The sequence below is a fragment of the Alexandromys fortis genome, unplaced genomic scaffold (genome assembly GCF_014885135.2).
Source record: "Alexandromys fortis isolate MF-2015 unplaced genomic scaffold, M_Fortis_MF-2015_v1.1 scaffold_93, whole genome shotgun sequence".
NCBI lineage: Eukaryota > Metazoa > Chordata > Mammalia > Rodentia > Cricetidae > Alexandromys > Alexandromys fortis.
The window spans coordinates 5,051,849-5,061,351 of record NW_026067970.1 but is presented as its reverse complement, the minus strand read 5'-3'; the positions used below and the strand labels follow the sequence as shown (position 1 = coordinate 5,061,351).

General features: G+C 49.1%; 1 protein-coding gene across 2 annotated transcripts; it reads right to left on the bottom strand.

Annotated features, from left to right (window-relative positions):
* Positions 1 to 391: 391 nt before the first annotated feature.
* Positions 392 to 3,457, bottom strand: Prr15 (proline rich 15). Of its 2 annotated transcripts, none has more exons than XM_050155508.1 (2): positions 2,978 to 3,457; positions 392 to 1,498 (listed from the first exon to the last, which is right to left on the bottom strand). In XM_050155508.1, the coding sequence occupies exon 2, from the start codon at positions 1,341 to 1,343 to the stop codon at positions 963 to 965; it is 381 nt and encodes a 126-aa protein (XP_050011465.1). In that variant the 5' UTR covers positions 1,344 to 1,498; positions 2,978 to 3,457; the 3' UTR covers positions 392 to 962. The 2 variants fall into 2 exon arrangements, with proteins under 2 accessions (XP_050011465.1, XP_050011466.1); XM_050155509.1 differs by lacking the exon at positions 2,978 to 3,457 and adding an exon at positions 2,195 to 2,466.
* Between the last annotated feature and the right edge of the window lie 6,046 nt (positions 3,458 to 9,503).

Below are 9,503 nucleotides of genomic sequence, written 5' to 3'. Positions count from 1 at the left end.
GGGGAGGCAGCGCTGCACAAAGTGAATGAGCTCAGCCCATGCGTTAAAATGTTTTTGGACAATTCCTGCGGGGCTCACAATGGATAGCGAACAGGACGCATTATTGGCTTTGTGAGTTACTCTATGGAAAGGCACCGAAGGAACAGGAGAGTTTAGGTAGCATGAACTGGTCCCTCCCTTCTATTGAATTTGGTTGGCAAATTGAAATATCTGGCAAACTGGTTCCAGCTGGGTGTTGCCGGTTTCTCGAAAAGTTCTTGGGCCAGCAGCTTTCCAACAGTACTGTGTGGCCAATAATTAACCTTGTCACTTGGGGGACCCTGCAGGCCTGTTTCTCAGCAGGACGAGCTTCAGAGTTAGAATAGGAAAAAACACAAAGTCACCTTAAGTCTTACAGTTCAACAGTTTTAATAGTGCACAATAAACCAGCATACAGCATTGCGGTCCTCATTTAAAACAACCTCTGAACGCTTCTAAACTGGGGGGGGGGGGCTTCCATCCCTTCACACAGGAATAAATCTAGGGTAGTACCCTAAAGTGCGTTTCTCAGTCATTATAAACAGTACTGTAATTTGCTCTCCGGAGTCCCCGGCAAGGGCAAGGCTTCCTCATTTGGGAAGTCAGAGAGATGATCACATACTCGTTGCCTCTGAAGGAGCCATGCAGCCTTTTCACTCCCACAGGTGACAGGAACAAGAGCAATGCCTCAGAACAACTTTTTAAAAAGCCAACTTCCTCAGAAGCAACTGTCTACCCTCCCCACAAATAAATACTTACTCGTCTTTGAGTCACAGACTATTGAAGACTCAGCTGACACTTCATTTTCTAGAAAAAAAAATTAAATCTTTGAAGACTTTTGTCCCCCTGAATATTCTGAAGTTGAGTAAGACATCAAGGACCAGGGCTCGGGTAATAGTGTTTTTCTCTCCTCAGAGAGAGACAGTCCTGGAAGCTTGCTCAGGCTATTGCTTGTCCTCCTGGGGGTCATCTGGAAAATCAGCCTCCTCCTCGGGGGACCTGTCTCCTTCGGGAAGCAGTGTGGCACGCACTTTCCTCTTCTCCTTAAATCGGCCAGAGCGTGAGATCTTCAAATTACGCCGGTTGTTACCCGATTTCTCCTCACCCAACTTATCTGACCCGGGGGGCTCGCCCGTGTCCACAAGGACATCAGAGTGCTGGTTCTCTCCAGAGCTGCTAGTCCGATCCACGCAAGGCCGTGTGTGATCCTCCGCCTCTGGCCGACCATGAGGCTGTGCTCCCACGGTGACTTCTTTGCTTTTCTTCCTGGTTAAAGATTTCCACCAGGGGCTGGAGTTGCTGGTGGAGCCGCCACTGTCCGCCATGGTCCACACGCTTGGGGACCACGCTCACCCCGCGTGGGGAAGGGCTTGGACCAGGACGTCCCTCCCCCGACTTGGTGGTCTCAAGATAGTTCACTTCAGCCCTCCGAAGGATTCTTCCACGCTGGCAAGCTGCCTGGTGGGAATAGAGGAGCGCCCTGCGCAGGGAGGAAAACAAAACTTGAGTTGGTCAAATAACAGGCTCCCCATTCCCCTTTCCTATGAGTTGGGGTTCCAAGCCATGGCGCTGCAGCAGGCACGGTGAACCCAGTGACCTCCAGCGGGATACCGCCTGATCTACAAGATCTCCTCAACCTTTGCTTTAGCTCCCAAGTAAGTGCAGTAGCCACCCAGTGGAGGGCCTGACCATCTTCATCAACCTGGCTCCAAAGGGATTATGGTCCGGCCTGCCACTCCGCCTGCCTGTAGGACCACTATAGGTGCCCACCTGCCCTTGAACCCCCTTTCTTCAGAGGAGCAACGGGGGAGGAGGGTGATGCCGGAACGGGGGTGGGCCACCTAGCACATTGCCAATTACAGCTCAAACAGACCCAAATTTCTCTAAAACCTTTTCCTACGATGTTGAAAGATGATGCTTGGGAGTGTATCCAAGTGAGAAAGCCAGACGCCCAAGCATATTGTTGTGTTTACACCAAACTGCTTCAAACCACTTCTGCCTTGTGACTTTCAGAGGCCGTCTAGACTTAACTTCCTTTGAGAACCGCCATCCTACTCTTCCTTTTACTCCCTAGAGGCCAGTATCGCGATGGTAGGAAGGCCTCGAGCCCAAGCCCGTCTTCCCTTAGCTCTCCAACTCTCAAGCGTTTTAGTTATAAACTAAAGACTTCTGGTACTTTCTCTTGCGCGATTCCATCCTCCAAAGGAGAGAGCGCAACCAGAACTCCAGAAAAACATCCTTCTTCTCGCAGTGAATAACGGGTCCCCCAAACCTCTGATACTGCAAGCCAGACCACTGGCACACTTTCCCGGCGCCTGCAACTGGACACGACCACCGAGAGTGGGCAGGGCTCTGGAGCACCGCCCATTTCTAGATTTCGAGAGCTCTGCATCCCACGCGCTGCGGCTAGCTCCTAGGATTCGAGAGTGCTCAAAAGAGGGAATCTAATCTTGGGCCGCCCGTTTGCTGTTGCAGGTTCTCCCGGAACTGCCCAGAGAGAGGAAGTCTCTGCGCCTATGGGAGACAGTGCTAGCCACTGGCACTATCTCCTCCCCAGGATGCCCCAACTCGAAAGCAGAAACGGCCCAAAATTCATTCCCTATGAACGGCGCCTACACCTTCAGTCAACGTCTGCAGTGCGGTTTGCAAACATCCTACTCCCTCCTTCCTCGCAAATTGGAAAAACAAACCCTTGCCCCCAAGGCATTTATTAATGGTGGCGTAGTCGCCACTATGCCATGGTCCTCCACCAAACACTTTCTTCTCCACAGTGATCAACTTGGTGTGCAGGGCAAGACTTTGTGAGCATTGCCCAAGGAAAAGATGACAAATAATGTAAAAGTAGACAGAGCACTGTTCTGGGGGCCGCTCCTCTGGCAGCAGGAGGAGGGGTACCGCCAGGCTTGGGGCAGCTCTAAGTTCTGTCTAGTCACATGCAGAGGGACTCTGGTTCACTCACCTGTAGGGGCTTTCAGGGTCACCAAGGGACGTCTAGGGGCTGCCTGAAGCTTAGGCGCTGTGCCGGTTGGCGTGGTCTCGGAGAAATGCAGGAATCGTTCTCGCTGGTCTGGCCCAACACCTTTGATTCCCGCACACTGCGGGGACAACCCAGGGCTGGCAGCACGGTCCGCTTAGGTCGCAGGGGCTGTCAGATCCGCTGCCCTAGGGAAAGCCCAGAAAGCTGGTGGAAGTCTCACATTCTGGGGCGCGTCCCTTTTCCCTGCTTGCACTGTTCCCGGGCTGCTGAGAGATGGAACCTCGGCCGCCGACTCCTGCGCACCCGCTCTTCCTGAGCGTCCGTAGGAACGCTCCGAGACATCTGCCCACCTGCTGGTGGCTGGCCAAAAGACTGAAGACGCCAGAACCGCGGAGGCGGGGAGGGTCAGGGTGGGACAGGAGGCGGCCACCCAGCTACAGGTGCAGGTAGGCGCAGGAGTTCCCGCCCTCCTAAGGACCAGATTGGACGAGGTCGCATACGTGACTTCAGCCTTGAGGACTCTGATTGGAGAAAAAGCTGTACTGAGCCGCGCCCTGTCCGTGTTCCGTTCTCGCCCTACGGTTTGAGTCTCAGGCTTTTAAGTTTTCTAATTCCAAGCGCTGATTCAAACTCGGACATGTTGGAGAGGTTCAAACGCTCTCAGTTAAAAGGCTGAATGTTACGAAACATGTCCTTGCTGTCATTGGGCGCTATTCCTAGTACTGAGTAGATTAACCCTCTTGTTCAGCACAGCACCCCAGGACTGGGCACTGTGACCCTCTCCAGGCCTACAAGGAAACTTTGGCACTAGAAGGTTAAACAGTTGCCCAGGACTGCTTGCTGAAGCGGAAAGGAGCAGGGTTGGAGTTTTGACTCTAGGTTAACCGCCACGTGTAGCAGCCTGTCGGTCCTGGTTCTTACCATGGTACTGTCATTCAGGTTTGAGTGTCCAACGAACCGACCGCTTCCCAAAATATAATTACAGCCCTGAGCCACCGCGAGAAAGAGGCAATGGGCTCCAGCACTGTGCAGGGCGCTTCAGCGAGGTGATTATTTGACTACAACAGTATTAGAGGAGACATTGTTTTCTAATGAAGGAGAAGCTACAATTTGCTCCACCGCCTTGCAGGATGTCTTGAAAGAGCGATTCTCGGGCTCTCTGAGCTCACGGACATACAAGTAGGACTCCCGGCCTCTAAGATATGCAGTCCAGGCAGAACACTTTCTGCAGAGTAAACCTGGTGGGAGACAGGACACCTACTCAACTCCCTCACAATGTAGATTTGATAGGCAGGAATTTTACAGAGCCTTTCAGTACACCATGGAGGAGAAAAATACAAGGACTCTGTTGATGCCTTAGTTTGGTTTAAATAAAAAAAAATACGAGGAACACAGCTCTGTGTATTTGAACAGTGATTTGTTTCTTACCAGAGATTAATAACTCCCCTTCCCTCCCTCCAACCCTCCCTTCTTTTCTCCTTTCTTCCTTTCTTTATTGATGGCATTTCACTATGTAAGGGAGACTGGCCTCAAACTCTGGCAAACCACCAAACCTGACTCCTTGGGGGTAGCTTTAAAGAACAGACATTGAATCAGGACACTAGGGCTGGATAAAGACTAGCCTCCAGCATCGAGGGAGGACTCTCTCCAGAGGAAGATGCCAAATGACAAGAACAATTTGCCTGGGAGTCTCGCCACCAGTTACGGAGCTGAGACTGGAGACTGGGTACTGTTGAGCACGTGGGTGAGAGAAGGAAGACACCAGGAAGAGAACACCAGCTTGCTGATTGGCTCCTCATCCAGTGTGGTTTCGACAAAGCCGCAGGCATTTTCTCAATAAACAGATCCTTCACTTCTCAGTCAGACAGCTCCTTCTTTACATTCAACAACGTCAAATGTCTCTGCCGTGTTTTGTGGGTTATGTCAAAGCACCTCCTAAACAAGATAAGCCCCACCCGGGGTGAATGGGTACATGGATTGGTAAAGTCAGGGGGAAATGAGCTGAGGCACAGGAGATGGGGAGCAGCCCAGGGTAAACAGCAGGTACAGGAGCCTCGAGGTGTGAAGGGTGCTGTGCTTCTGCTGTGGTTCCCAAGGCTTAGAGACCAGGCAGGTGATGTGAGTGCTGAGTGGTTGAAGTGAAGTGGGAGGCGAGGCTGGACCACTGAACACCACACAGGCTTCCAAGGATAGCTGTGAGTGTGGCCCAAGGCAGACTCATACCAGCTGCTTTCTCAGGCACAATAAATGATGGCCCGCTTTAAGGGATGAGTTTCTAGCAGGCAGACATTGGATACTAGAAATGAAAATCAGCCTTTTGGAGCCTAGAGTTGACATTCTTTCTTAGCAAACCTGAAATGTCTGGAGGGGCTGGGGAAACAGATTACATCTTTGCATTTCTACAGTAGGACTGGCTTGGGAATGGTACTGAGCAAATGCCTGAGAAATATGACCAGTCAAAATGGGAGAAACCAAAGTCCCCTCCACTCACTCCAAGAGAGCTGGGGTATTTTTTGGTATTGTTCTTACTGTCCCAATTTTCACAAGTCCTGTCCTTATCCTTCCTTCCTTCCTTCCTTCCTTTCTTCCCTCCCTCCCTCCCTCCCTCCCTTCCTTGCTTTAGTTCCTGCCTTTCTCCTTTATGGACTAGAACGCAGCCTCCATCTCTGTCACTTGGCATGTTGTATTGCGCCTTCTGTGCATTCCCGTCAGTGTCAGATTCATGTAACCTTTTAGAGTGGACACTGCAACCAGGCATGAAATGAGAATCTACTGCTTTTGGCATCTCATCTCCCGCCACATTACTGGACCGTCTATAGATGTTCCTTTCTTAATGGTTTTCTAAGCAGTTGATCTAAGCAAGGTCAAAATTTGTCCAGAGTCTGCTCTCTCTGCAAGTTAGTCCCCACAGCCAAGACTTTGAGCAGGCCCACGTCTTCCCTCTCTTTTCCCATGTGTCCTGTCACCAGATCACAGGTCTGGAAACCATAGCCTCTCTGTCCTTTTCTTCACAAAGTTACTTCATGCAGAATGCTGGAGGCAGGGACTGGCTAGGACTCCATTTAGCTGTCCTGAAGTCAGGGGTAGTGGTGTCTCTGCTGGATCTGTCTTTCAACAACAGATGTTCTTGACCCACCTACATGGCTTTTTATCATGTTGCTGAAGATGCAACCCTGGAGCTTGAGCATGCCAGGCAAACCCCACCGCTGACCTACATCTCTCCACTCACCAGCCTTCCTTCTTGTTGGAACTAACCAACTATCCTTTTTGTCAGCCTGGTTTTCAAATGGAACCAACCATATTTCTTTTTTGCCTGGTTCTCAGATGGATTGCCTTCTTGGGCTGACACCAACACACTTCACTATAACTCACAGGGAGGTGTGGCATCACACCTCTTTCACCAACATGGCTTCTCAGCATCCTTGGGATTGAGAAAGCACACACTGACACTCTGCCTTGGTTGATCTGCAAAGCCAACACCAAAAACTTCCTCTTAAAGCAACCGCTATTTTGTGCCTTCTTTCCCTCTATGGTGGCTTCTTCTTCAGTATTATGCCACACACTGCTTATGTGCTCTTTCTTTCAATCCTAACAACAACTGGTAGTTATTACAGAAAATGTAAGTGGTACTTTGGGTAGAACACCTTGTGGAGGTAGAGCCAGGATGCGGGATGAGGCAACCCAGCACCAGAGCTAGAGCTTAGACACTATGACTTTGGATTTTGTTGAGATTCAGCCCTTCTGATGATCACTGTCTTGCTCACGGCCTTAAATATCATTTCCAAGAAGGTGAGTCCAGCTTATGTCTCTCTGAATTACAAAGCTGCATATGTCTTGATATTTCACCATCAGGTAATATTGTAGTAGTTTGAATGAGAAGTGTTCCCATAGTCTCAGACCATTTCGTTCCCAGTTGCTGGTTCTGTTTGAGGGGAGGTTTAGGTGGTAAAGCCTTGCTGGAGGAAGCTGTCACCAGGTGTGGGCTTTCAGAGACCATATCCACACCCTATAGCCAGTTTGCTCTCTTTGCTTACTGATTCTAGCTCAAATGTGAGTTCTTAGTTCTTGTTCATGCTGCCATGCCTGATGCTTCTGTCCATGATAGATTCTTATCCCTCTGGAACCATAAGAGCAAATAAAATCTTCCTTCTGTAATCTGCCTTGGTCATGATGTTTTATCACAGCAATGGAAAAACAATCAACACACACAGTAATTAAAACCCATGTAATTCAGGATCTCTCAGCATCATCTCTCATGTCAATTACCTGCCCTTATTCCAGAATCTTCTGTCCAAATGAGTGGCACCATGCCTGCAAAATAGTGCAAACCCGAATGCAAGGTCTTAGTCCATTTGGTCTATGGCAACAGACCGCAGACTAGTGTGATGGCTAATTTGTGCTATCAGCTAGACTGGATTTAGCATCACCTGAGAGCTACACTGTCACAGTACATGAAGTGCGATCTAAGACTGAGCAGAAAAGGGGAAAGGAGAAAACCAGCATTCATTTCTCTCTGCTTCCTGATTACGATGCATTGTGACCGGCTCTTTTCCATTCTTGCCACCGTGATGTCCTGGCCAACCTTTTGTCAACTTGATACAAGCTAGAGTTATCTGGAAAGAGGAACCTCAGCTGAAAGACAATGCCTCCGTCAGATTGCCTAGAGGCAAGTCTGTTGGGCATATTTTTAAATTAATGATTGACATGTGGGCGGTGCTGTTCCTGGATGGTATAAGGAGACAAACTGAGCAAGCTTTGGAAAGCAAGGCAGTAAGCAAATTCCTCTGTAGCTTCTTGCTGTGGGACAATGGTCTCTTACACTGTCACTTGAATTATTTTTAATAAAATGCCAACCAATTGGCCAGTAGCCAGGCAGGAAGTATAGGCAGGGCGACCAGGCAGGAAGCAGAGGCAGGGCAGTGAAAATTCTGGGAAGAGGGAAGTTTCAGTCTGCAGTCATGACTCAGAAGCCGAGGATGCAAGCTGTGACTGCCTCACCGAAAAAGGTACCAAACCACGTGGCTAGCATAGACAAGAATAATGGGCTAATATAAGTTATAAGAGTTAATAAGAAGCCTGAGCTAATGTGACAATCTACTTTATAATTAATGTAGACCTCTGTGTGTTTCTTTGGGACTGAATGATTGCAGGATCAGGTGGGACAGAAACCTTGGTCAACAGCTTCTGCTTCAGTTCCTGCCACCAGGTTCCTGCTCCAACTTCTATTCACCATATGCTATGAGATGACATAAACCCTTTCTTCCCCTGGTTGCCTTTGATCGTGGTCTTTACCACAGCAATAGAAATCTAACATAAGCCACATGACTTCCCCACCATGTTAAGCTGTGTTCTAAGTCCAAACAGGTCCTTCCTTCTTTCTTTACAAGGGGACAAAAGCAACTAATGCCACTAAGAAGTTCACAAATGCTGGAAATGTATTTCTTGCTGTTCTGGACAATGAGAAACCTCAGGTTAAAGTGCCAGCAGGGCCAGTGTCTGGTGATCTTTCTTGTTCATAATTAGGCCTCCAGGAGCTGCCTGTGGTCTTTTCCATAGGCATCAATTCTGTCTTGAGAAAAAAATCCTCACTTCTAAAGATCATTACTCGTGGGGCAGGGCATAAATGTTCAGTCTAAAGCTATGTCTTCAGTTCCTTCCTCTGCTTGCTTTATGGCCAAGTGTGAGCCAAAGCCTGCCACCTTGATTTCCTAAACGCCATTTCACTGATCTGCCACCCTTCACTTCCCTTGCTCCTCCATAATCTAAACCATCACCATATTTCAACTGCACTTACCAGAACAACCTATGTACACCGCCCCCCCCCCCATACTGTCCCTGCTCCATCCTGCATCCACGTGGTACCCACAGTGGTCACCTAGCAACGACCTCCATGTGTACAGCCCCTCACCAGTGTCCCTCTTGTAGTTTGGATAAAGAACTGCTATCACCCACAGGCCCTACAGACACAATCCTACATGGTCACATGACACCAGTCTTCAGCCACTTTATTCTGCTCTTCAGTCACACTAACCTCTGTCACCTCAGTGGAACCTTCACGACAACTCACTTGTCCCCACTAAGCCTTCTTGCATAGAGAAATGATCAAGTTAATGTTGCCCTGCGGCTTTCATCCTCTCAGTGGCATCTGCTTATCCTGTTATTCTGCTCTGTAGTCCTTACATCTCATACAATCTCTGAAATATATCTCGATTGGTTACGTATTTGTTACCACAATTGAGATGTCTGTAAAACAGCTAACGAAGAGTTTGCTTTGGCTCACAGTGACAGGGTATAGTTTATCTTGACAGGTGTCTTAGTTAGGGTTTCTATTGCTGTGGTAAAACTCCATGACCAAAAAAAGCATCTTGGGGAGGAAAGGACTTATTTAGCTTACCCATCCCAAATCACAGTCCACCACTGAAGGAAGCCGGGGCAGGAATTCAAGGCAGAAACCTGAAGGCAGGAGCTAAGGCAGAGGCCACAGTGAAGTGCTGGCTATGGCTTGCTC